Below are 27,377 nucleotides of genomic sequence, written 5' to 3'. Positions count from 1 at the left end.
TTTTAACTTCCACGTCTCTAGATAACTTACAAAAGCCTAGGTAAAGCATGAAGAATTAATGGCAATTTATCCTCAAATTTATCAGGCCTTTTCATAACTTTTAAATTTCCGGTGCTTTCTCTTTCTCTCTTTCGTATTGCTTTTGAATTACCATAATTATTCTGCATTTACAATCGTATACTTAGAATAAAGCCAAGTATCGATCAAGAGATCGTCAAGTGCCCAAAGCTATAGATAAGCTGGTTATCAGCGTATTAACTATGGTAAACGTACGAGTTTGTGTAAAAGGTCTTACGCAACAGCATTATTCGAGATCCTTTTCGCAACCATAACCAGGCCACCGAGCAGTGTTTTAAAGTTCACTATAATAACAACCTTAAACCATGCTCGAAGGCTTAACTTACACTACCTCTTAGGTAGTAAGGTTTTTATGAGATACAAAATTTAAACTACGCTCTGACTTGGGAGGCCTCTGAACTCAAAGAAAGATGACAAGACTTGACTGCTTGGCTTTACCTCTGCTCTACTTTTAGAACTGGATTTGATAGCAACTCGATACTTGACATAGTCTACTTGAATCTTTACGTATAGCAGAAGTCCATATTAAAATAATCGAAATAGATTGCAAATGCTCGTTATATGGCACATAACCCGCAACTATAAAAAACAGACTAAAGATATTAGGATAGGTAGCTTCTATACGTCGAGCTTAATTACCCAGACATATCCGCATATCCAAACCTCCAACGCCAGACCAGACAATGCCATGCACTTATTCAAACAATTGATGATGCAATATGATTTACACTTTATCCTTTACTTGTGGCGCTTGGGTAGATACCTCACTTGGGATGCACAGTTGCTCTCGCCGCCCTTGAAGCTGTCCTGCGCCGGCACGAAGTCACCGCTCTGTAAGCTGCCCTTCACAAAGTACACGTACCACGCCTCGTGAAGGACATTGTGGTGTCTACCCGTGCATTTGAGGATGACTCGACCGCCACTGAAGGCCTCGAGCGTAGACTGTATCTTGGCGAGGGAGAAGGTCTTCTTGTAATTGGGCTCTATGCCAATATCCGCCAAGGCTCGGTAAGTGTCCAGCATCTTGAATAAACTGAAGGCGCGTACGAAGTAATCGACAACCTCGAGGCCCGGTGTGTAGTCTTCGCCGTAACAGTTCGGAGCGAGGGTATTGATACATGTAGCGTGCTTGTTGTATTCGTGAGCCCATAAGTGGTCATTCGTGCCGCTACATCCTCTGGTTAGTACATTAAGCCATGCTATGGGGATCCTTAATTTTCTCCTCAATACAACTCTGTAAGACATACTAGTTTGCAATCCAGTAGCGATTCATATCTGCAAGCAAGTCTGCTTGGTCGTAGTGTTTTAGCACCGTGCTGATATTGTTGAACTGGGGTGCCATTCCACAGAACTGGTCGTATGATCCGTCGCAGAGATCTGGCCTGGGACAAGACAACAGGTATTAGCTACCTACTACAAAAGCTGATTATTTAAAAGGGGAATGTATATCAACCAACCATAATCCATGTAAGGTCCAGTCTTCCTCGCTTCCACCAACGTGGGCCTTCTCGTCCCAGAACTGCGTGAGTAGCAGACGCCCACCAGGATGGATGAAGCAGCAAGAATCGGTGGTAGATGTGTTATGGCAGCTTACGGGTCCATTGATAGGACAAGATGGCGTGCCGGTAAGAGGATCATAAGGTGTGACGGAGTTGTCGATATTGATAGGAGCTGCTTGCGGGCCAAGGATCGCGAACGGATTTGAAAGGTTGGGGAGGTTAAGCGGAAATTGGGAGACGAAGTTATTTGCGTGAGCGAGTATAGAGCGCAGAGATGTAGCATGTGGCGCCATGATTACGAAAGCTCCTGATAGAGCTTTTGATGATAGGAATGTAGGTGTAGGGTGAGAGAATAAAGAGATATTATTGGGTTTATGTATTGATAAGATTGAAGCTTAAGGAAGCTTGAAGGGGGTTACGTAGGTACTTATCATCCTTATCACGATTAAGAGGGAGTGGAACTGTCTGACGTTAGTGGAGGGACGAGACCGCTTTTAAAGCAAGCCAAGGAATTTTATTGGTCTATCTAAGCATGTAAGCCACAGCCCTACAAGAAGACCCCTGATGCTAAGCGTCGTACCCTTGGATTTAATTCGAAGCTTCATGTCACGTTCTAAATGCTAAGTTCCTTATTCGACAAGGCGAAACACTATTGGAACTTGTCATCATCACGAGGGATAAGCAAGATATTAGGAGAGTTTAACCAACTCTTACATTTATAAGTAAAGATAATGATGAATTGCTAGGTTCAAGAATTAGTGTTCAAATAACAGTTGAACTTGAGTCAATGCAAACCAGATGCTATGTCCATAGTGTACAAGTGAATTCTGCTGAGCCAAAAGGATACCATATCCTATAGGTCCGGGTATCATGCCGTAATCATATCGTCAACCTAATCGTCAACCTAATCGTCAACCTAAACGCCAATGACCGTCTGCTGAAAACTGACGTAGTCAAACTACCTGAGACTATACCTATTAAAAGAAACAAGAGAATACAATAATGGATTGCAATGCCAATGCATCAATATGTCTAGAAGTAAGGTTAATCAAACGGCTTCCCAATCCATTGCATCCACCATAAACTCCCAGTCTTTCTCCCCGATGGTACCGTTAGGAGTGTTCATGGGTTTGCCTTCACGCTCAACAACATATTCGACAGTGAAAGTGTGCGCGCGGTCGATTGCCGAAAGAATAGTCTGCACAATAAGCTCGAGATTATAGGCTGAGAGCGGCGCGGGTGGGAGGGATGTTGAGTCTGCTTCGTCAATATTCTTCCAGCGGTTGCGGAGATCTTTAGCTTGCGAGAGCTGCTTCCGGACTTCAGCAGCCCCAAATATGACGCTGAGGGGGTTTTTCGAGTCTTGAAGCGCCCTAAGAACGTTTGCATGATATTGATGCTGACCGCCGCCTGAGCTGCCATATAGCGTGAAAACGCCGTTGATTGTGGCGCCTTGATTCTGCACGACAATTCCAAATATGCCCATCAGGCGGACTAGAGCTCGCTCGATGAGCATGTAGAATTCATGGAAGTCTAACTTAAATTGAATCTCGTAACCTTGGATTTCAGATGGCGATTTGTCGGTATGATCTATAGCTATGCGATATCCCTGCTTAAGGAACGGCATTTTCCAATTGAGACGAGCGACAATCTTGAGGAATCGAGATAACTCGTATTCAGACGAGGATAGGCCGTCGGGTAGGTCGTCTTGGGTAAGGAAGTTATCGGATCGGGAGGCCGATTTTGTCGAGGGGGTTGATAGTGATAGACTTGACGAAGTTTGCGCGGAGCGACGGCGGTTACCGCGTGGTTTGTTGATGCGATAATTGCTGGGGGTCGGCGCCCAACGTGATGATTCTAGTCCGCCAGGCATCGTGGGTATCGTTTCGTTCGGTCGGCGATGAAGATACGGCTACAGAATGGAAATGTTGAACTATCGAAACGGTGCATATTAAAAAAAAACGTTGCTTGGACTGGAAAAAAAGGAATGTTGGATAAGGAGATCTGTTTCCTCCACTAAGAGGTAGACGAGGCTTTAGAATCAACGTTCTATAAATGTTGGTGATTTAGAGGTTTGCGAAAAGGAACTGAGGTTAAATTCTGTTGATCAATCCGACAATTGGCCAGTTAACTTTCTTCGTGACGCGCCAGGGGATGAATTGGTGGGATGAAAGCGCTAAGGTCGGGAAATTACTGTCGGTAGCACGCTGACATCATTTAGGTAGTACCTGTATTAGGTTACACCACCAGGTCTGCATGTGAATACACTTAACCTTATATAATTTATATCGATTGTTGCTATCCCTTTTAATCAATGCGGCACTGTCAAAAAGCTTAAAGGTACCTTTTAATCGGTATATATTGACGAAGTAGAACAAAGTAAGAGATATATAGGTATCCATCCGTATGTTAGTTTTTCAACTTACCGAGCTTTCGGAAAAGATACTCTTTGCAAGACTCCTTGCTTGCATTTACTTATCCAAATCCACCCACATCTACCCACACATCCACAAGTCTGCTAGGTCCGACTTACTATTGACTATCTCTAGATCTTGTATCCGTCAAATTTTATATAGCACTCCAGTATCTATCTTAGTCGGTTTAAACATTTGCTATGGATTATCTCCAAGAAAACTGACTCAAGCTCTGATTGATATTCTGGGGAGGTCCAATCTTTCTCACGTCACATTGTACCCGCAAGTAGTCTCTATTCAAATCTTAGTCTCCGCTGAATTGGTAGAACGAACCTTCTTAATAGAATGGGAACTTCAATGTTGCTATGTTTAAATTATGGGGGTTTCACTCCCGGGTATCGGCAACCCTCATGGGATATTCTCAACCAAGTATCCAGCACTCCAGCACTCCAGCACTCCAAGTAGTAAACACGGTTGGCCTAACGAACTTATCAAAAGATAAATATTTATGCTTTATAATACAGGAACAATACTAGGAAACTTTATCGAATAGTAGTTACCTGCTTACATTATGTGCGTTCTACTAGGTTCATGTGCTCATGATATATTCCCTGATAGCTACTCATGTATGACGGAATTGTGAGTCTTAAACTAGAGTAAGGTTAATATTATATTATCGTGTCTAGGTTAGCCTGTTTTATGGTCCGTATATTTACAAGCCATCCTATTTCCAACTCTTCTCGATGATTTAACTTTGAGCCATTGGCGGGGATTAAAGCACTCGACCATTCTAGAGGACTTAATGATATAGGAGATTATTTATTCTATAAAAACACAAATTCCCACGTGTTCAGTTTTCGATTGTCTCCTGTGATAAGCAGTAAATTAGGGATATCTACCTAACCTTCGGTACGATTAAACATTTCTTACAATGTACTTCACTTCTGTCCTCACTGGCCTTAGCGCCCTCGTTGCTACCACTATTGGAGGGCCCCTTCCACGTTCTGATCCTTACGTTGGTGATCTCAGGACATTTACCCAGACAGGTTGCTCGAAAGACAACCAAGGGGTAGGTACAGTGACTCAGTCGATGACTGGTACCTGCAATCGTTATGGCGACTCTTTTAGTTCTATGTACCTTCACATGGCTGCTGGATGGGTTTGTAAGTTTATCAGTTGATCAGTTGACCAGTTGATCCTTCCTTTACTTAATATGTATATCGCTGTTACTAATAGATGTTGCCTTATGTAGTTCGCGCACACAGCGATCCACACTGCAAAGATGAAGGAACTATCATTTCAACAAGTCTTACCGGAAGTCCTTTCGTTTGCAATAACCATACCAACGCATGGGTCTCTTACCAAGTCGATCGTCTTAACCCTGCACCACCTGCCTAACAATTATACCTACTCAAAAGCCGAGGAACTTACCTCCAAACAACTTATGAGACTTACCTAGGTACCTAGATACCTAATCTACCTAGCTATGAGAAATACAGTTTCACATGGAATATAATTTGAGGAATATAATTGATTTTGTGGATTGAATGCAGGACATTCTTTATAAGATTATTAAGAGATTGGATACCTTAGGTATATTTCGCACTTGTATTTATCATACAGGCCGTACAAGCCTATCTCTACCTTTAGGTCACTTTGCTAGGTACTGGAATTTCTTCGAAGCATGATGTAGCTTTATTAGCTCCGCTTCGTCATCAATGCGTTTAATCAAAACGCTCTATCCATTTCCAGATTTGTTCCTTATGGGAATTTCCTTAAAGTGTTTAAGTGACCCTGCTGATCAAGTGCAAACGGAAGGTTAGACTTAGATAACCTTTAGTCCTGACCAATACTCGAATGATACTAAAGCCTTTCTAGGAAAGCATAACACATAACATGGTTAACGAAGGAAGTGACTACACTATGGGAAAGCAAGAGAGGCAGGCCAAGTTTAGGAATTGACAGGTGCGCCGAGAGAAGACCTAACATATAAATTCAAACGCTTTCTACACACTTCATCATCATGTTGGATGTAGAACAACAATCCACATACTAAACTACCTACCTACTTTTTACCCTAGTCTCTTGCATCTATTCATAACAAACTTAACACATCCTCACAACTACGGATCATCTTGTACGTATCATCCTAATGCACATCAAGAACCTATCTATCTTAGGTACTTGTCCTTTAATCTCTTCATCCACCACCGCAAACATCCAACACGACAATTGCACGAATGCCTAGGTAAACATTTACACTATCGGCACCAAATACCAATTTCACCCTATGCGAATATAGCCTCGCAAAGCAGTAAGTACCTGCTAGGTATCCTAGGTAACTGTACGCAACCTTGCTTCCACCACACTGAGCTAATGAAGATTCTCTTGACAGCCAACCAACCAACCATAGCCACACGATCGAGGGGCTTAGACAAGCGCAGGGTGGCCATGTCCGGGTAGATAGACCCAGGTCTATTCTACGATGCGGTGCCTGTGGTCGCCATACTTTATGTGGTTTTGGTCCTGGCGGTTGCTGCCGCCTTGACCTTGCGTGCGTGGTCAATCTGCCGTCACCACTGCAACACTACTAGCCCTAGACAAAATTCCGGAAAGGCCATCAGTAGTCTTTTTTGGGAAGATGTTTCTTAGGCTAGTCGTTGTTATTGTGGTTGTTCTAGCCGTTTTGATGCCGACGTGAGATATATAAAATGGCGAACACGGTATATACTGCTACGTACACCCAAAGCCTTACAACCAACGCTGTTACTATCATTACTACTACTATCGTCACTAACAACTACTATCATCACCACCGCTGCTATAACCACTACTATTTCTATTGCAGTTACTACCGCTACCACGGCCCCTACCACCCTCGAAACCAATTTTGGACGGCTTACATCAGCATTATCATCTATCCCTAGTATTCCTTGGTGGATTACTCTAATTATCATTATCACCTCGACAATATTGCTATCAACGGGAGAAATCCCAGCAAAATTGCCGGTGTTATTCTTAGGGAAGGCGTTTTTTGGGTTGGCTATCGCTTTTGGAACTATAATTACTGGGGTGTTGGTATTTTTATTCGCAGGAATAGTTCTTTTGATGGCCTGTTGTGGTTTGGTAGTAATTCTTTCGGGCCAGTATCCCTATATTGGTCTTAACTTTGGTTTTTGTTGGATTTATTTATATTGTTATATCATTTTTATGTTGGAAGTGGGCCTTGTGGCCCTATGTGCAATTGGCACAGGCCATGGACTGGGGATGGAATACTATTAAGGAGGGAATAGTTAAAATTATGAGGCGATGAAATACATAGTCTACTGTCAGGGTATAAGTGGGTAGTGTCACGAGGTGGAACCAAACAGCATGGAAACAACTTCTCTACGTCTATATACTAAACATGTTCTTTGTTCTAGATGTTTCATCCAGAATCCTGACAGGTAGGGGGTATCTACAGAGGTCGATCTACTATATAAGAGCGCACAGCGCCCTCGTAAGAGAGTAGAAGCCAGGCATTACTAGATCAATACACTTACTACTTGGCTTACGCATCCTAGACACTCACTCTGTGTATGACATTAATCTCCCCGGGTATCAATATCTCCTGACACTTAGCTCGGACTATCAACTACCCCTTACGAACTGTAAAAAGCTGCCTGCGAGTTATTTGCAGGGCTTAATACAAGCATCTCTTTTGCCTCTCGCCTCTTTCCTTTCTTCACTCCGTTTCCTTTCTCCTGGTAGATACCCTAGTCGAACTAAACCGTCCAATCACCTTATTATACAATGAGCGTCTTTATAACTCTAATTGTTCTAGCAAGGTTAACATACCTTAGAGTGTACTCCCTTTAGGAGGATTTGGAGACATCAAGAGGTTCTTGCAGTAGGGAACTCATCGTCCGGTAGAGTTTCGTATATAGGAGTGTTGTACGTGGGAACATCTCCGTATACGGGAACATAATAGTATATGGGAACGTAATAGTATATAGGGCAACTATAGTTTGCAGGGCTACGGTTTGTAGGAAGACCACCGTCCGCAGGAGTACCGTTATACATAGGAGGATCGTCGTTCATGGGAAGGTCGTCATTGATGGGAGGGCCACCTTCTATAGAAGCATCGTCATACGCGGGAGGATCAATGGATACAAGAGAGTAACCGTCCTCCATAGTACGGTTAGCGCGCTCAGCTCTGGCGCGCTCACTATAACGTAGGCATAGTATATCCCGTCCGTCCTTAGTAAAAATCATGGAGATAAGGCCGCAGAATGCCAAAACAGGTATGGATATAAGGTAAATATATCCTATGGTTTCCCAAGAGAGAAATGATGGTGCTTTTTCACTCATGATGCTGTTGGTGTCTAGGTTCCTATCGATGGTGATGCTGGCAATGTGGAAACCTTGGTTAAGTTTTTAATGAGAAAGATGGAGGTATTTCATACTGTAGTAATAGGTAGGGAAGAAGGCTTTATATACCTAGGTATTTACACGTATGTTAGGTGCGCTGAGACGAGAGATTCAACTTTATTCATTAGACTGCGCCCAAAGAGCCACCGAACATAGCGGTCCTAATAAGTTGGTAACTTTACTCATCTGGCTTTGACTCGCATTGGCCTGGCTTGGACATATGTAAACGTTAATTTTTAGAGGAACTGAGTAAGTGCTTCTCCTTTTTTATTCTTCATTTGTTGAAACGTTAGTCATTTGGAAGGTATTTTTGCTTGTTTCTATAACGTATTCTTGCGATATGATTGGTGGTTGGGGAACTTTCATTTATATTCCAACAATACAGTGAAATACATAACAGCATACCCCTTGGTGCGTGCTAAAGCAATATGTATTGGATTTGTTGGAAACAGTGGTTGGGCGCAACGCTATGGCAAGTCAGCAGACACGCTCGCTCCGCATCCCCGATGTTGCATGTAAACAGTGGTGATAGATCGTGGCTATGCATCATGGAAGCCTACAAAGTCTCCAAACGATTTTCAGGAATGAATGCCAAGGCTCAAAAGTACTTTAAGATATCTATTAACTGATCTAAACCACGATACTTCAACTTATACTCCCGATTTATCAGGGACAAAATGCCCGTCTTAAATAAATACCACTATGAGCCCCTATGTGCGGAAAATGCAATACGACTCATCACGCTAGACCCAGCTTCATACGAAGAAGCTCCTCTGAGCTGCTCAATCACCCAGCGTCGACGTTTGGCGCAGAAAGACGATTACTTCGCTGTTTCGTACACCTGGGGAAAGCCTGACTTTTCGCGGATCTTAGAGATAAAATGCAATAATGGCGTCTCATATTTGAAGATCACACCTAATGTTGACATTTTACTACGACGTCTAAGAGCCCTCAAGGTGCTGCGTTGTTTGTGGATCGACGCCATATGTCTTAACCAGGCCGACGATATCGAAAAGGCCCAACAGATCCCCGAGATGGGTCATATATTCGAAGAGGCGAAGGTAGTGCATATTTGGCTGGGTCCTGGGGACGACACCACCGTAAAGTTGTTTACCTTTTTCAAATGCGCCAGCCTGCTACCCGAAATGGAGAAGGCAAAGATGGCACAGCGCATGGCGACTCTCATGCAAGATATCTTCGGCGGTGGTGACGGTCTACGTGCACTCAGATGCTTTTTGGAATTTTCTGACCGACCTTGGTTTTCACGTCGTTGGATAATTCAGGAAGCTTGTCTCGCCCGGCAGGCTATTGTACATTGCGGGTCTCATTCTATTCCTTTACCATCTCTTGTCTTGGCGGCAATTCGGTTTCAAACTCTAGACTTGTCATCCTACCCGGTCAAGGTGATGGCGAGTTTGCGTAGGCCAGTAGCCAAGCTCACAATACTAGAGCTCTTATGGGGTTTCCATGAAGCTCTTTGCCTCGAGCCCAAGGACCATATTGCTGCTTTGCTCGGCCTCGTACAGGATGATCGGCGTTTCCATCTAGATTACACCGTTCATTGGACTGAACTATATAAACAAGTTGCTTCGAGCTTTCTTAGCCATGGTGACAACGACACTAAACTCCAAGTAATGCTTCACTTATTTGAATTTGGATCCATCCCTCAACAAGAGGACACCACTTACCCATCTTGGGTTCCTGACTGGTCGAAATCCAGAGCACGGTGTCTTCCTTATCATTCTCACATAAAGACCCTTGATACGTACGAGCCATATCCTATCTCCCCTGGGTATTCTGGAAAAGCCGCTTTAACTTTCCACAACGATATCCTTCAAGTCCACTGGCATTCAATATTTGGCGGCCCACGGGGCGGACAAGTCATTTATACAGTAATGCCCAACAGGCCTCAATTAAGTAAGACCCAAAAGACGGAACGTGTCAGGAGAGCTTTGCACAAGCTTTTCCCAGCCTCTTCTGATCTACTTCTGCGCGTCCTAGCAGTATCTTCGTTGCTTCATATGGTCATAACATTCCGCCATATACCTCCAGATGGGAGGAAAAAGAGCTCCCCCTACGACAAATTCATCAAGAAGAGTATCAAAAAATTACCCGAGTCACTGCACGCAGAAATACTCGACTCATTCCGGCAAATGGACTTTCTCCTGCAAGACTACTGTTTATTCGAATTTGAGTCAACTGCAAAAGGCGATAAAGCTGGTGCGGGTTACGGCATTTGCTCGCAAGCGATAAAAGTTGGCGATGCGATGATACCTCTCTGGAATGTAGAATGGGAGAGCGATACACGGAATGATCTTCTGAGCCAAAAGGGAATGGCTATACAGATGAAGACTATGCTTGCAGTGAGGCAGACCCAAGAGAAACCCTCACAATATGCTACCGGTGTTCCAGCCGGGGAAATGCCGATTGATACGGGTAGAGTTGTCGGGTGGGCGGTGTGTGTCCATTTACAAGATAAATCGAGCTATGAGCATAGCCTGTCCGTGGATGCAAAATGGGATGCAGGGTTAAATAGAGAAGAGCTGTGCACAATGCGACTAGTCTAAGGTTATTGGGTGCTTTCTACTCTGAGCTGTGACGTTGTTAGAAGGTACCTAATGAAACGAGAAGATCTTCCGCCGTCCCGGACGGCTCCGTTTATGGAAATTACGGATATCCGATCCGATCCCGACCGAAAAGCGGAGCCTCGGGACTTGAGCGCAAAGACTTCCGGGCCAGTGGGACTCCGGAAACTACCATATATAAAAGATGAGTTTGCATTGTACATAATATAAAAAATCGTTAATATAGAGGTAGTAAATTTAACATGTCTGGCACGTTATTCATTGTACATCTGACAGATATATTCGACAAAGAAGCACATATCTTTCATCTCGTCCAACTCGACCTCGTCTTTGTACAAACAGTGCAAATTGTTCCGCAAGGGGTATTTACTAAACCTCACAGTCCACAATCCCAATAAAATAACATCCTGATCTCCGCTATTTAATCTATAATGAGACGAAATCGTTGACGAACTCCACGATATGTGCCGCCACAGCTTTAGGTTGACTACGGAACGGATAATGGCCAGTCTCGTAGTCCACAACCTTCCATTCCACGTTCGTCTTCTTAAGCCACTGGTTCTGATCCGAGAGGTGCTTGCATCGGTCGTTTATCGTTCGTATGTACACTCTTCTTCCGTCGAAGCCACTGTCTGCCCACGCCGGTGCTGTAGGCTTGGTAGCAAGGGCTGGTGCTGCGTGGCCGGCTAGGTACTTGTCTAGCTCGAATGCCGTGGCGGGGTCGCAGTCGTGGTACAGGTAGTGCATTGCTTCTTTTACAAACGCTGTATCCTAGATTCAAGAGTTAGTACGGACCTTTATATCAAGTAGTTACTAGGATCGATCTTACCCCGTCCATTCGTACGTATGGCGGCAACCCACCCATCGCTTCAACCGCAGTTTCGCCATCCAGAGTGATTATACCCGCTATCAATATTAGTCCAACCACGCTGCCCTTTTTGCCTTGCGCTTCTCGGGTCTGCTTGTCGAGGTCCTTAGCTGCAGCGCTAGCAGGGACACAGCCATATGAGTGGGCAACGATGACGACGTCCTTTTGCTGTTCTTCTACCAGAGGTAAGATGACATTGTTGCGGAGGGAGGTAATATCATCTACGCAAGTCGCTTCAACTGGGTTGGCATGGTTATAGCTGGGGTATGGCCCCGGATGGGTTGAGAATCCGGCTTCTTTAAGGAGCGGCAGTAGCTTGTCGTAGCAGGCGACTGTTCCAAATGCCCCCGGGACGAGGATTATCTCTGGCAGACTCTTAGCAGACATCTTTGTACCTGTTGTATAAATTATAACTAACAAAGTAATACGACTATGAGTTAGAAGCTACGGAGACTCGACGGTATTTATTCTTCTAACAGTGGCCCCTAATCTCCTGAGAGGCACAGTAGTGTTTCGATTACACGCGGTTAGAAGCACACGTGCGTAAAACGAGGCCAAAGAAACCAACAATGTTTAAAGAAAGCTTTGTGCGTACAAGTAGTCACCGGGTTCCCGTGATAGGCTATAGATCAGCGATAAAGCTGTCCGGATGACACCCGCTCCTTTGTCTGCCATCGAGGGACGGGATCGGGTTCGATATTAGGGAGGTATCGGCATTGAATAAGCGAGGTCTTTATGGGTAACATAGCTGCTGTATCTCGCGTATCACACTCGCCATGCACAACACCATAATCATAAGCTGTGTAGCTTGACCGCTCAACGTGTTGACCGCTTTGCAGTAGCTTTTACTAACTATTATCACTTACTGAATCTGACAATACGTATAATAGATATCCCAAGGCTTAGATATCTTAGGTACACACATTTGCCTAGATAGCTAATTTCTTAATGTCCACGTCGAATTGCAGTTTGCTTACCTACCTCCTGAACGTAGCTCCTTATAAATATAGAATGTTAATCTAAAAAATCCTTGAGCTGACTTAGACGCAGTATTACAGGAGACTAAGCTATCAGAGGTGCCAAAAGCAGTAGTAGCAGTCATACGTAAATCCAAACACTTTTAACATATACCTTTATCCTATGTGAACTCACTATCTTCCCATGCGTGGTAAACACTTTATTTTGTATAACTAATACAAAACCGGTTTCCTGTAATGGTTACGGGTTAAGTACAAATTCACCATGGAAGACTCATGCAATCGTCAAATGAACAGCGAATAAGAGTCAATATGATATATCACATTATAGAATCCTTCAGATGCACGATACAGCTTCGATTCAGAGATGACTAGAGACAAGCCGACGAGATACTAAATTATGAGATTTTATCCCGCTTATGCTAGACTTCAGTCGTATTTTCATGTTGTACGACCATAATCTAAACATCCCTAACCAATGGAATTAAACGATGCCGCGTTGTTTTTTGCTCTTGCAATCTAGTCAGATCAGACCTAATTCATGTTCGGTAGCCCTCCTATACAACTTCGTAGATTTTTGGTTTAATTAACTATTTCCGGGATTGGCCCAGGGGGCATCTAGATAAGACACCCTACATTGATGTATACCCCGTAGTCCCGGTATTTAGGTTCATGGGCCCGAGTGTAACAGCATGGTGTTTTCTCGCTACCAGTTCGCATCATGATAACTATAATGACACATCCCACATCCCACATCCCACAGGTTGGTGTTAGTTGTGTAGCCAAGCCTTGTTAATTCCTACTGAGGAACCCGTTACACCGCTCGGAGGGACACGGGAGTCGGACTCATTGGAATGTCCATGCTCGGCAACACCTAACACTGACCTGAGATGACATCAAATTATGAGAAGAGGAATGCTGAAACCGCATGCTTGCAGATGTCTATCTGCAGCTACATCACACGGAGCGTTCATCCCGAAACACCAATAAGCGCCCACGGCGCCGGTGATATGTTAGGTAGTTAAACAAATTAGGTGCGGCGGTGGCTTTTGACCGGGCCATATCCCGTGCCTTGTCCTTATCAAATCCCGCGTGGACGTTAGTCACCTTCCATTACTAAAAGAGGTAATTACTTGAGAAATTAGGTAGTTTCTATAACAAGGTTGAACTGTTGGCCATGTCGCTCAAGCATCTCAACATTAGGTTTGGAGGAGAGAGATAGTTCTGATCGACGGCAAGATCCGAAAAAACAGGATTCTGATGTAATACCCGGTGGCGTCAACAACGCAACGGCTGTTTTTTGGAGGGGGACAGGGGGGGGTACGGCATTTATTCATCTATCGCGACGGAGCCCCTATTGGGTCTCGAAAATTATGCCGAAATAGGGAATTTTCTAGAGATGCTCGTCGACGTTGGAGAGCTCAGTTCTACATAATGTACCTACCTATCTATAGGTATTACATATCAAAGTCCCAAGGACTTTTTAACAGAGTATAAGCGCTAGTAATGATGACGACATGCCCGCGAAGTCGTACATCTAACTCTATCCTCCCCCGCCTCTAATACACTATGTACCTAGTAGCATGTGGGATTCTGCGGCTTTCAAGAAGCTTTTACTACTTCTCTACGGCGTTAGCCAGACTCGGCAAAAATGATGACAACGCAGTGTGTCGACTAATACCTAGTAAGAGAGCGTTTCGTTTAGGTCAGATATAATCCTAATCCGGCCAAGCTGAGGACCCAACCAGGATTCGCCAGACTTGGCTTATACGTTCGATGCCAATCATCGAAGGGAGAATGAAGATAAGAAGTGTTGGTTGCACCCGAGCTGCCGTGAATGACTCCGCGACTCCATCTGCCGAGCCCGGAGCGACTCCTAGATATTATCACGGACTAACGTGTCAGACTACATACGCTGGGCTCGTGTATTTGTATAAGCGCGTACGAAAGCTGAGGCCTACCCGAGGGTTACGCCCGACGATGACGAGATCAAAATGTGCTTGGAAGCTTAGACCATAGAGATACGTAGGACAAGATTTCTCGATATATCAATGGTCCTACCTTGGCTCTGGGCAAGCTCATAGTCCTTCTTATTTTAATAGAAGCTGTACTCTATCATTTATTACTTGCATCCTTGCAGATTACTCTCATGTAATGTTATAGGAATAAGATTAACTTTAGTAGCATATAAAAACCAGTAGAAATATTTGCAAAAGCAGAATCGATACTGACTGATACTTACCTACCTAAGTACCTTATATTTGACATGATAATAAATACATCATACTCGTATATTCTTAAAAAGGCTTTGCACCAAAATTCAGAATTTACATCCTATGGTGTCAGGATCATGTTTAGCCCCTTTACCAAAACCAGTAACCCCCCTATTCGACTAAACCGACCATTCAGATCGAGCCCTCCACTACACCTTCAAAGCCCCAATACTACCAAATCCAAGGGCTTTAGCCTACGTTGATCTACCTCTTAACTAGTTAGTACAAGTAATTATTATTCACACGTTCCCGATTTCGAATCCTGCCATGAAATTGGAATTGCTATAGCTAGGAGGTAATTTTGCAATACGTTGCAAAGTTCTATTATATGCCAACTACACGCGTAATCTGTCTTTTTTCCTTGTTTATCAGTGGTCTATACGCATCAATCGTTATCGTGACGTAGGTAGGCAAAGGAAAAATACAAGAAAAACCCGCGTAAACCAAATCGCGACGGTATCATCTTGGGGACTGGTTAGTAGACCTGAACTCGATGGGCCTGTGATCCAATAGCCACGCGGGACTACATCACTTGATCTCTTATCATAAAAGACTCATGAACACAGTACGCAACGAGTTAAGAGGAACAGAGACTGCAAACGACGCAGCTCGTATCTTCATTTGTAAAGGTAACGTGTTGGACCGCCAAAATAATAAAACTGGGAACATAAAAGGCAGAGATCAAATCGCGAAAAAACAACCATCCTCACTCCACGTTGCAAACCGCACTCCGAGATTTCCAACCTAACTCTACCTTGCCAAAACCCGTCCTCAATGTATGAGAAAAGATTTCGCTGCATCACACCTCATCCCTTCATATACACGCAGCTAGCGCATTCCGTCTCCTTTAGGTTTTTTTTTTGAGCCGAAATCATCATAAGGCATTTTCCATCGTTACAGGTGCGTATTTGTGGAATTTAGCATGCAACGATGCCCCCGGACAAAGGTTCCAGAGACGTGCGCTCTCTTATATTCGTTTACCCGCTGCCGCAATGTACCTAGGCCCGGACTCAATTCCTAGACGGACCGCCGGACCTATCTTGGTCAGCAATCACCTTCTTGTCTTTCCTCGACTTAAAGACGAAATCCGCCATGATTTGTATGTGGTCAGCCGGGAAATGGTAGTTCGGGAATCCGGGAACGCGTTTGAGATACTCATAATCCGGAGGCCCAAGTAACTCGACGACGTCTAGCGTATTGGTAGTATACCATATATAATCGATCACGCCTGAGAACGTCGGTGTGTAGTTCGTGAAACTTAGCTCCGCTGGAGTTCCGAACAGGTGGGCGTACGCATTACGCAGGCTAAAAGGATGCTCAATGCCGTCACGCGTAAAATTCCCGTACGAGTGGCCAATTAAGTCAGGATGATCAGGAGGTATCCGTCCCTTCTCTAGGAGTTCGTATACGGAGCTATCCGCCATCGAGTTGTAATCGCCACAAAGAAATAGGGGAATGTCTGTATTATTGCGATACTCCTGACTAGGCGCGGGCTCGGGATATTCTTCAGCAGCGTCCACGTCTTCTTCCACGATCACAGGCTTGCCTAACTTCTTCTCCTCGATCGATAGGGCCGGCCGACGCGTGTACCTCTCCGATTGCTTCGTAACAAGCTCCATCAATATTCCTGTTTGTACGGCTTTGACGTCGGCTAAGAATGATTCCCAGCATAGATGTGCGTTGACGACGATGAATCGATTACCAGTAAACCTTGACTCGAAGAAACAGTAGACGGCAATAGTATCTTTCGGCATGACTCGATTGAAGACGTCGTCAGCTGATTTCATATCAGGTCTATTGATGGCCGTCTGCCTAAAGTCTACTAGCTGCTTATCCAACAGGATATACTTGTCGCTTTTATAAAAGATAGAACAGCCGTCGACTGACTGTTGATCCTTGCCTGTTAAGTGCTTGACACGAGTCTTCGGGTAGAATACGCCCTTGTAGCCAAGTTTACCAAGCTCCGGGGTAAAAAACGTTTCGAACGCATCCATAGCGGTCTCTTGTAGGCAGAGAATATCGGCGCTCCGTTCACGAAATTCCCGCATGATACTGTCCTTCCGATACTCCCACGATAGGGCACTAGCCGGGGTGTAACCATATTGCGTACTGGTTGCATACTTGTCGCAGAGGGTATTCCATGACATGACGCGAATGTGCTCCTTATCCGAACCTACATCTTCCTGAATAGTGATGGGTAAACGCGGGTTCGGTGGTATAGGTACTAAGAACAAAGTCAGTCGGTAGTGTTTACTTAGATAATATATTTTGTAACCCAATTATATGCAAGGAATTTGAGAAAGTTGAGAAATTTCCTCATACCTGGTGCTTGCTCCTTGAGATGGGCAATCAAGGCCTTGGTACCTTCCTCGACGAGCTTCTGCTTTTGGTCTTGTTCTAGTGGATTGCCATGAACACCGAGTAATTCCAGAAAATGCAGCGCGCCAAGTTCCGGGGGGATAGTTTGAATGTTATTGTTGTAGAGGAGCAGCTGGCGGAGAGGAGTACACATGCCTAACTCGGGGGGTAACATGCTGAGTTGGTTATGAGACACATCAAGGTACCGCAGTGATCTGAGTTGCCCTATCTCCCGCGGTAAACGGGTTAGATTATTGGAGGCAAGATAAAGTTCAGTGAGGAAGGAGTAGTGATTAAAGAGCATAGTGGATAGATTCTTTAACCCTTGCCCACTGAAGTCGAGGTTCAGCCAATCCTGCCGATCGAGGGCCTTATCGACGTTAACGGGACGGCCTCTATCCTCCAACTCTCCATCAACTGTTGATTCAGGTTGGTTGGAACTCGGGAGAGCTGGGCCGATACCTTTGTTCTCGTTCGCCCGTAGCCTAGCAAAGTAGTGGGGTTGGTGCTGCTCCGTCATGGTCTGGTGGGCACGTTCAGACTCCTTGTAAGATTTTAATTGCTCGTTCCAGTGCTCGCTGTACTGCTGGGTTTGGCCACCCCGAGAACCTGGAGTATTTCCGTTCTGGTGACTGCTTGGCGTGAATGGAGTTACATTGGACATAAGACCGGAAGAAAATGTAGAGTGGGTGAGGGTACTCGAGGTACCTGCGTGGCCTGCATGATCCTGAGGGAGGCTTTGGTGGTGTTGCTGAGGATGAGTATGATGTGAATGCGAACCCTGCTGCTGAACGAAATTGTACATCATCTGTGGCGCGATGCCACGACCTCCAGGGACACCATTGAGGCGCGAATTGTGTCCCTGCTGATGGTTTGGCCCATACATGCCGCGCGAGAGATCAATGGGCATATCAGGGGAGCAGGGATATTAGAGAGATACCGTAGCAGCAGTAGATACGCCAGCTACCGGAGGTGAATACTATAGTATGCGATTCAGATCTTTTTTCTTTCTTTTTTTTTAGTTGTACTCTTAGAAGATTTTGGAGAGGAAGGACTGTTGGTCGGTGGACGAAGAGTGATAATGGCTCGGTACGGAAGTTAGGTGTAAAAGATGTCGAGGGTGCGCTGTATGTATCGAATACTATCTGCCATGGAGATACTGAGGAACAGATCGATCGCGCCAAGTGAGGGAGAGCACGTCGAGCTGTCTGTGACTGTTTTTAACAGCTTGTGTTGAGAGATGAACGAGGGGACAATGGTTCAGCGAATATCCATGCATAGAGACCGAGAATTTCGTCTTGAGGCATGGAACTTGCAAGGACCAGTGTCCAGCCCTATGTATTAAGATATGGAGGGCGTGATTCACAGAAACTTGAATCTACACGGTCTAAATCGAAGCAGTAGTCGCAAACGAGAAAATAAGTTCATCAAGGGATGTCGGATCCTGGCTGTTGCCTCTCAAGTGGCGCTGCTATGGGTGGCAACAGTAGAAAAGGCTCCCAGTTGCAAATGGATACGAAAGTCTAAGTAAGATAGAAGTAACTATACAGAAGAATCGTTTCTTATATCTCTTAGTAGCTCGAGAAGGCGGCGGCGGTAGGGTTCTTGCTCTAATATTGCGCGTATCTATAAAATACGTAGGCAAAGTTAGCCGGCCAGTCACAACTTAGTCGGGTGGGTAAAGTTGGGTTAGGTAGCTTCGATAATGATAGTATGCCATGGAAAGATTAGTAGGATGTAGGACAGTTGGGTTGACTGTCCAATATCCAATATCCAATAAACGCAATACAAATAAATATGACTAGGTGAATAACAATAAGATGCGTAGTTGTCGCAAAGAATATTGTGATAGCTAATGGAAATGGAAAATAAGTATTCGCACCTAGAATGGTCCGAGATATTTGTATGACACAGAGCTAAACGGAAGACGATGTCGAGGTAGCAAAGCTGTGCTGTTGGCAATTGAGTTTTTAGAGTCAATACCTATGGGGGAGAGTGATGTGGCTTGTATGAGGAAGCCGGGGTATTGGCGTAGTTAAGGCGGTTAGTAGGTATTGCATGTGCGTTGACGAAGATGCAACCGGGTTTAGGTGGTGCTTGGTGGTGCTTGGTGGAATTATGGTGGTGGTCTGGTCGAATGTCGAATGTAGCTCCAAAGGTTACTTCAAAAAAGAAGTCCAAGCTTTTTTTTGATCCGCCTCAATGGGCTTGGATGGCATGTGGAGGAGTAAGCAAAAGTTTAAAAAAGACTTAGCCTTATCACGTGATTTACCAACTGTACATAGTAAAACTCAATTCTTACCAATAAGATAATCCTCTTTGATTTTATTAGTCAGCTACAACAAATGGTACATGTAAGACTCTTGTTCAGCCTTGCAATCACATCAGTGTATCATGACGTGGCTATGTACCTCAATAGTATCTCATAAAAACCTTACCCAACTGACGCAATTTCTAAGAGTTGTTTGCTGTTTGAACATTTCCAAGTACCTACATAAGTATTCAAACAGCAAATGACTCTTCTTATCTACATGTAACACAGTATTAAAATGATACATCCTAGCAGCCTAAGAGGTACTCAACACATAGGTTAATAGTAACATAGTCTAGTTTAGACCAACCAACAAAGCATCTTTATATGTGTTTCTTATAAGGTTATCTTTAGGTATCCTCTTCTTATACGAACTATTGAATACTTATTAATCTTCACAAGATTTTCAAGTTTTAACTATTATTAAATACCAAGTATAAAGCGCATTTATATCAACCTTAATTCCTATTATCAAAATGATCTAGTTCTTACGTTCTCTTCCGAATTAATATCAATTTCCCCGGAACACGAACTAACTGGTTTTCTTATACATGGAAGAACTACATATGAATATCACCGAAGCAATGTTGTCTTGATGTATAACGTGGTTATGCCCTTCTACCCAACATCGGACCGTCGTGCCGATGGACTATTAAGGTCAATAGTATGAGGAAATATAGCAACAGTCCATAAGATGCTGACTAACAGAAAGACTTGTCTACCACCACTATATAATGTCTGGGTATTGATGCACCTATTAAACCAACTGTTATTCTTGGCATTTTGCATCCTTACCAAACTTATCGTCTATAGCAGTTCAACGCTATAACTTCAAAAACGTCACAAATCAAAAATAGGTATATAGCATATGTTTTTTATATGAACGCGTTGTCACTTACTAGCGGATAAAGCCTAACCCATGAGTGTACACGTACTCATTGAAAAAGCTTGATGTTCGGCCACTTCAGCCTCAATACTCGTCCTATGCCAAGAGTCTGGAAGCTGGGGAAGCCAGGGAATCACCTTACTGGCCTCCCGCACTTCAGCCTGATCGATATAGGCCTACACGGCAATAAGCGAGACAGAATTACAAAGCCTCCTATTGGTATAAAGAAACGTTCCGTAAAACCCTAGATTGTGTAAGTCATTCCACATTACGGAAATGTATCTATCTGGCTTAAACGGATTGACATCTTAGAATTACATAGAAGCAGAAGTGAGGCTTAACCCTTGCTTAATTGTTTCTCACTATTGAAGCACGTTGGTCTCCTAATAACTTTTTTACCTTCCTTTGATAGCTCAGTGCATCCCCCAGTGGGGATTAGACAGACCGCCGGATTCAATTCGCGTCTGAACGCAGGGTATGTTTGTAGGATGCCAACGCCTATCTCACCGCGTGTAGGGCCGCATCTTCGGAGCTAGAGTCTAGGTCTTTTCCACCGGACCAATTACCTGGAACTCGCTCTCCGACCCTCGAGCATTCCCTTCCCTTGCCCCGACCTGCTTATGTCCCGCAAGTAGTAACCGAACCCCCCTACTAGTATTCCAGAATTAGCTGGTATAGACCTAGTATACCGTGTAGACCAAGCATAGACATGACTAGCGAGTTGAAGGTTCGGGACTCTACGAGTTTAGATCGCTCACAAGCTGCAGCATAGTACGTTGCGCCGCTCTGGTTGCTATATCGGCCAACCTCGCCTAGGGTCGCCTAGAGAGTGACAAGGACTAGCTGGGCGCCGTCATGCAGGTGTAAATGCGGGGAAGCCATACACAAACCGTACCCGCAGGGATCGACGGTCCACCTGTTAGGTTTCAGTTGACAGATAGAAATAAGTATTCGCCTTAAAACAGCCATAAAAGGATGATTTAAAGCATCGTGATCACAATGCAGAAAGAACGCTAGACAGAAAAGAGTCAGGCTGTTCTTAAAGGGCCTATAAGGTACATAACGGGAACAGGCCACATCCCAAGCTGTAAGTCGCTTGATGGGGTTATACACATCTCGTTTGACATAAATCGTAGTCTTGTCCTGCAACGATCCAAACCAACGGCTCTTTACATGTCAACCGATTCTACTAACCAAACAGACGATTGCATTGAGAGTGCCGTGTGTTACCTGCTCCATCACCCTCAATGGGCAGATTGGTCGAGGTCTACTAGACAACATACCTAAGCAAAGGGGGCAGCTTCTTTACAACGGAGGCCCTGGCGTCATTTCATCCCAGTATTTTCCAAGGAGCACCATTAACACAAACACATTCCTGATAAGAAAATGAGGAAATGATTTATGCAACCACAAGTAGGAAATCACTTGAGAGGGTATCCTATGACCGAGGATAGGACTGAAGGGGGGTCACGTGCGAAAACATATTACGCATGTGAAATCATAGAAGAAATAAGTCGACCTTAAATCTCGAAAGAAAAAAAGAAAATCCATCGGAGTGTGGTTTAAGTGATCCGTCGAAGTGTCGAAGTGGCCGACAGTTGGATCAAATAGGGACAAGTTGAGCAACTCCCGATACTCCGAGGTCATTCATGCCAAGAGATTCCTTTTGGTTGACACACACACACACACACATACGCACACATACATACATACACACCATCCTACTTCCTTACAAACTCACCGAGAAAGGGACCGGCCCGGAAATTTAAAATTGCCAATTGGATGTCTCCCAAAACCGCGGGATACAGAGTGTTACGAATATTCCCAGTGTTTCGGGACTAACTGAAAATTCCCCACGAGGCCACGAGGAACTGATTTGAGCTCGGCCCGCTCGTCGTATCCAGCTATATCGCCCGCTCATTATTATAATAAGTGAAGGCGGGGGAGGGGGTCCTTAGGCCAAAATTTAACCAGGGACAACTTAAAGGAACTGGGTCAACTTTGTTGTTTACGGTCTTCTGCAACCGCGGGCCATTCCGCTGCAGCAGTAGTAAAAAGCTGTCATATGTTTGTCAATTTGTTATTGTTACAACAGATTGGGCACCGTTTATTGCAGATCCCGCACAGGCTGCACATCTTCGGATCGGGAAGCAACACCGATTCATGAAACGAGAAAAGCATTCCTTCGGGTTAAAGTACTCAAACGGAGACGAGACGAAACCCATTCCACCGGAAAGCCTGCCGGAAGTCAAATACGTCCAATCATCATCCAATCGTTGATCGTTGAATGGTTACTGCAGTCCAAGACCATGGCTTAGAAGAGAGCAGGGGTTGTAAAAGGGCCAGCAAAAGACGTAAGACCCAGCTCGCATCGCATTTCATTCCAATGGTGCTCGTCTAAGATCGAACCGAAAAAAATACGAATGTGGTAGAAGGCGTCCTAGGAAGCATTCTATCGTAGGGATTTACTGGTTATCAAAGGTTGAACGAGCCACGATAGTCCACGGTGATCCACGGGTTTGATTTTTTGGAGAATCAACCAATTCTTACAAAGTCTCTAGAAAGGGGCAGATGAGAAAAGAAAGGAATAGTGAAGAAGAAAAAAAACACCCCCCTAGAGTTGAGGAACGCATAAGCACATGTCGCTGATCCCCTGGAGGGGAAAAGTTGAAGTCATTGAAGAATTTTGATTGATTAAAAAAGTATAACCCAAGTACCCAAAACTGGGTCTAAGTGGAGATCCGACTGAGCGGCCGGCCCCGGGAAGTACCTTCCAGCTACAATTATCCAGTTACAGGACAGGCTGGACAGGCTAGACAGGCTAGACAAGCTAGGTCGGATTTTACGTGGGCCACAGGGCAGCGACAACTAAACACGCATTCCCCTAAAACGGACTGCAAAAATGGAATTCGCTTACAGCTTGTCTATGTACTCGGCCCCTGTCAGGGTCAGACCGGCAAACGGAAGAAAATCATCTTCTAGTACCAACACTAACACTAACATTAACACTAACGCTAACGCTAATACCAACACTTACACTTTTGTGCATGGGGCCAATAAACATAATACTAATAACTCTGACAATCACCCAAGTCATATTCACGACGAAGGAGACTACGAGAATTATCACAACCAAGACCAAGACCAAGACCAAACCCAAAATCAAGACCATGAGCATAATTCCGATCAGAACCATAAAGAATTAGAAATCGGTACTGGAGATCAAACTAACAATAGTAACGGGGAAGAAGATCAACATCAGCAAGACCACAAAAAGACAAAGAAACGGAAGGGCAGTTCGCTTAGGTCAAGGATACCTGGTAGGCGTCGGCCACCACCTGCCGGAACTCTCCCGCAAGCTCTGGCACATAGGCCGGCGTCGCATTACTCTCATTCTAGGACCTCCTCTTCATTTAGTGCCAGCTCCCGTACGTCGCACGAAACACAAACACATTCACAGCAAACAACACGAACTCAACCATTACCACCTTTACCACCTTTACCAACATTACCAAGTCCATTACCATTGGCACAACAATATATTCATATACAGACACAAGCACATTATTCTAACTTAACAGGCTTGGCCCTTACCCATGCCATATCCGGTGACAGCTCGACTAATGACACCATCTCCTCGTCACCGCCTGCTGATTCAAGCCTAGATACAGGGGCGAGTACAGGCATACGAATAGGCTCAAAGCCGAATAATGGAAAAGGGGCAAGCGCCGTAACAACCAATACTACCACTACTACAGCCACCCACCATATTTCTTCTTCTTCTTCATCGCCTACAGTACCTATAATCAACAACACCAGTAACACCAAGAATTCGACTGTTGCATCCACATCCGCACCCGCGCCGCCGTTAACCGCCGCTTCAGCCTCAACCTTAACTTCGATCGCATCCGTCTCCCATCCGTCTGGCTCTGCAATTTTACCGTCCGCCTCCGATTCCGAGCGACCGTCTACTTCTCCAAAATCTTCTAGATTCATTAAATCTATACACATACCTATCTTTAGCTCCGACAGTGGTTATCAATTAGCTTACTCTGCCGGTTTCCCTCCGACAACTAACAGGTTGCAAAAGCGCGATTCTATCCATTACCAGGCATCAACAGCTCATAGTTCGCGACGTCCGTCGACACCGGCTCCGCCTACCCAAACTGCTTTAGGCCTATTATCGCCTGCTCGTCGAAGATCGTCCAAAAGTAAACATCATGACTCAATGACCATGGAGCCTGGTTACGTCCCTGCTCAAAAGTACTCCTCGGTGTCGTCCCGTGGTGGCGGAGTTTACGCTGGATCCGGCTCTTCTCACCCTGACCACCCTTCTATTATGACGTCGAACGAGAACTTATCCTCGAAGGAGGGGAGCATAGCTCCGTCTACTGCCTCAACTTCTACTAAGCATTCGCTCACCGCGGCAAAGGCATTCATCATGCGAAATAACCGGCTTTATATCAACCAACCTTCGCTATTGTATCCTTTACCAATCGACTTAACAGAACTTCATCGTCAATCTTTGCGCACACTGATGCTATTACAGCTTTTCGGCGGTCCGACCACAGCACCCGAGTTTTCCAATAAGCCCCCACAGCGTGTTCTCGAAGTAGGGTGTGGCTCTGCATTCTGGAGTATGATGTGCCATCGATACTTTGCACAGCATGGCCACTCATCCATATCCTTTACCGGTCTCGATATTGCGCCCCTAGTGGGGATGGGCCTCGACGCAGGTTGGAGACCAGACAAGGACATGCGCTGGCGGTTCGTCCAACACGATGTACGACGGCGACCATGGCCGTTTATCGACGGTGAATTCGACTTGATTATGGTCAAAGATATGTCGCTCTCGCTTTCGACTTCCATGCGCGACTCGCAACAGCTTTTCGAGGAGTACTTACGCGTACTAAAGCCAGGTGGCGTGATTGAATTTTGGGAAAGTGATCACGCCGTACGTATGCTAAGACCACATGTTCTTAGGGCTCCGGTTACGTCGAAGGCCGCCGACTCTGATTCAGATTCGGACGATAGTAGCGAGGAAGAAGATGACGTAGAGAAATTAGGAGCCTACATTATGACGAACAACACTCCGCTTAGCGCGCCGCTAAACCCATTCCTCGTCGAGTATAACGGCTGGGCAATCAAAGGCTTAGATGCCTTGGGCTTGTCAGCTGTTCCTTGTGCGCTGATCGGCGCGTATCTCTTACAAGAAGTGGATACCCTTATGGAATTGCGATCAAAGAGGATAGCGGTACCACTAAGCGAGATCAGATGGGAGCGCGAAGGTGTCGGCGGTGTAGTGACAAAGGACGGCAAGAGCTATATCGACTCGATGAAAAGAAAGGGCAGGTTAATCGATTCTCGAGTTGATAAGCGGAAGGGGCTGACAACTAGCCAAGCTGCTCTCAGACGAACCGCGCTAGAGACGATGGTAGGGTTGATACTCTGCCTCGAGCCGATCATCCGAGAAGTTAGCGGGAAGAGCCAAGACGAATGGGACGGATGGTGCGGAAAGATGATGAACGATCTACTACGCGAAGGCGGCACGAGTTGGGGAGAATGTCTGGAAGTCGGAGCGTGGTGCGCCAGAAAGAAGCTAACTCCGACATCATAATTCGAATGTATAGTCTACCTATTTGGCTGTTTGCCCATGCTATATTTGGTCGACATCCTTAGCATCGATTCACCTTGATCCACCGATCTAAATCTTCACGATGTCGACACCCGGAGGGCGATCTACTAACGGATCCAGCTCAATCCGGAAATATAGCTCTCTAACACACTTCCTTGCAGTCAATTATTGTCCATCATACCTCTTCCTAAGAGTACGATACCGTTTCAAGAAATACCTGTAACGCCATATGTCAATACCACGGTCAGCGCTTCAACGCCACATTACGTTAAACCAGATGGTAAACCCACGACGTTTACTCATGAGGAAAATCGAAGGGGAAACTGGGGATAGGGGTTGGTGATGCATATTCGGGACTGGGATCCTGGCTATATTCTTGTCTTATCTCTTTTATCTTTACATATATGTCGGGTGCATTGAACAGGAGACATGGTTGGAAAGATACAACGAGTATATATGTGTGGTGGAGCTAACTAGGCGCAGAACAATGTTCGTCCTAGGAAGTTATATAAAGGAATTGGCCACTAAGCCCGAGAGAGCTTGATGTTTATAGACGATACGAATGGAATAACTTTGGACGAAATTGTTGCGAATCGTATACGTGAAAATAACTTGCTAGGTATTGATTGACTGGCGACGAATAGATTCGATAATTGGACTTACAGTGCCTCGAGTTCTTAAAAGTGAATGCCAGGTTAGCCCTAAACTCTTCATAGCAGATGGTCAGATATTCAATCTACCTTTCTTTACATAGTGCGCCCTTTTTAAAGCTCCCTTGATTTCCCCTTCGTCGCGCAGTGACGCATTCTCCCGGAAAGCCTTACGGAGCCGCTGTCGGAAATAGTCGTAGCCCCTGGGATAGTCGCGGCCGCAGTGTAGGAGCTCCTTGTACATGGCTATGACCTGCTGCCGCAGCTGGCGATTGGGCGGGGGTAGCATGGGGGCGGTTACGGCATGTTTAGTGCGGAGAGGTTTTAATTTGATGGGTTTTTGGAGGTGTTGCGAGACGGAGGAGAAGAATCGGATTGGGCGAGCGAAGGTGAACATAGGGTATGTCGATTATTAGGAGGTGGGCAGGTAGTT

General features: G+C 45.1%; 6 protein-coding genes across 6 annotated transcripts; 1 reads left to right on the top strand and 5 right to left on the bottom strand.

Annotated features, from left to right (window-relative positions):
* Positions 1-816: 816 nt before the first annotated feature.
* GL218_02628 (Ribonuclease Trv) lies at positions 817-1,870 on the bottom strand (the record flags this gene model as incomplete). The annotated part of the gene is made up of 3 exons (XM_033579158.1): positions 817-1,246; positions 1,326-1,460; positions 1,536-1,870. The coding sequence occupies 3 exons, from the start codon at positions 1,868-1,870 to the stop codon at positions 817-819; spliced, it is 900 nt and encodes a 299-aa protein (XP_033437868.1).
* A 755-nt stretch (positions 1,871-2,625) lies between these two features.
* On the bottom strand, positions 2,626-3,450 carry GL218_02627 (uncharacterized protein; the record flags this gene model as incomplete). The annotated part of the gene is made up of 1 exon (XM_033579157.1): positions 2,626-3,450. One exon carries the CDS (start codon positions 3,448-3,450, stop codon positions 2,626-2,628), a length of 825 nt encoding a protein of 274 aa, XP_033438752.1.
* A 7,962-nt stretch (positions 3,451-11,412) lies between these two features.
* Positions 11,413-12,241, bottom strand: GL218_02626 (uncharacterized protein; the record flags this gene model as incomplete). The annotated part of the gene is made up of 2 exons (XM_033579156.1): positions 11,413-11,757; positions 11,816-12,241. The coding sequence occupies 2 exons, from the start codon at positions 12,239-12,241 to the stop codon at positions 11,413-11,415; spliced, it is 771 nt and encodes a 256-aa protein (XP_033438751.1).
* A 3,873-nt stretch (positions 12,242-16,114) lies between these two features.
* On the bottom strand, positions 16,115-18,372 carry GL218_02625 (Glucose-repressible alcohol dehydrogenase transcriptional effector; the record flags this gene model as incomplete). The annotated part of the gene is made up of 2 exons (XM_033579155.1): positions 16,115-17,328; positions 17,427-18,372. 2 exons carry the CDS (start codon positions 18,370-18,372, stop codon positions 16,115-16,117), a joined length of 2,160 nt encoding a protein of 719 aa, XP_033437865.1.
* Positions 18,373-24,893: 6,521 nt separating this feature from the next.
* On the top strand, positions 24,894-26,276 carry GL218_02624 (uncharacterized protein; the record flags this gene model as incomplete). The annotated part of the gene is made up of 1 exon (XM_033579154.1): positions 24,894-26,276. The coding sequence occupies one exon, from the start codon at positions 24,894-24,896 to the stop codon at positions 26,274-26,276; it is 1,383 nt and encodes a 460-aa protein (XP_033437864.1).
* A 677-nt stretch (positions 26,277-26,953) lies between these two features.
* GL218_02623 (LYR motif-containing protein 5) lies at positions 26,954-27,233 on the bottom strand (the record flags this gene model as incomplete). Its single annotated transcript, XM_033579153.1, has 2 exons — positions 26,954-26,970; positions 27,035-27,233. The coding sequence occupies 2 exons, from the start codon at positions 27,231-27,233 to the stop codon at positions 26,954-26,956; spliced, it is 216 nt and encodes a 71-aa protein (XP_033438748.1).
* Positions 27,234-27,377: the final 144 nt, after the last annotated feature.

This window comes from Daldinia childiae (genome assembly GCF_008694065.1).
Source record: "Daldinia childiae strain JS-1345 chromosome Unknown Scaffold2, whole genome shotgun sequence".
Lineage (NCBI taxonomy): Eukaryota > Fungi > Ascomycota > Sordariomycetes > Xylariales > Hypoxylaceae > Daldinia > Daldinia childiae.
This window is presented reverse-complemented; position numbering and strand designations above follow the sequence as displayed.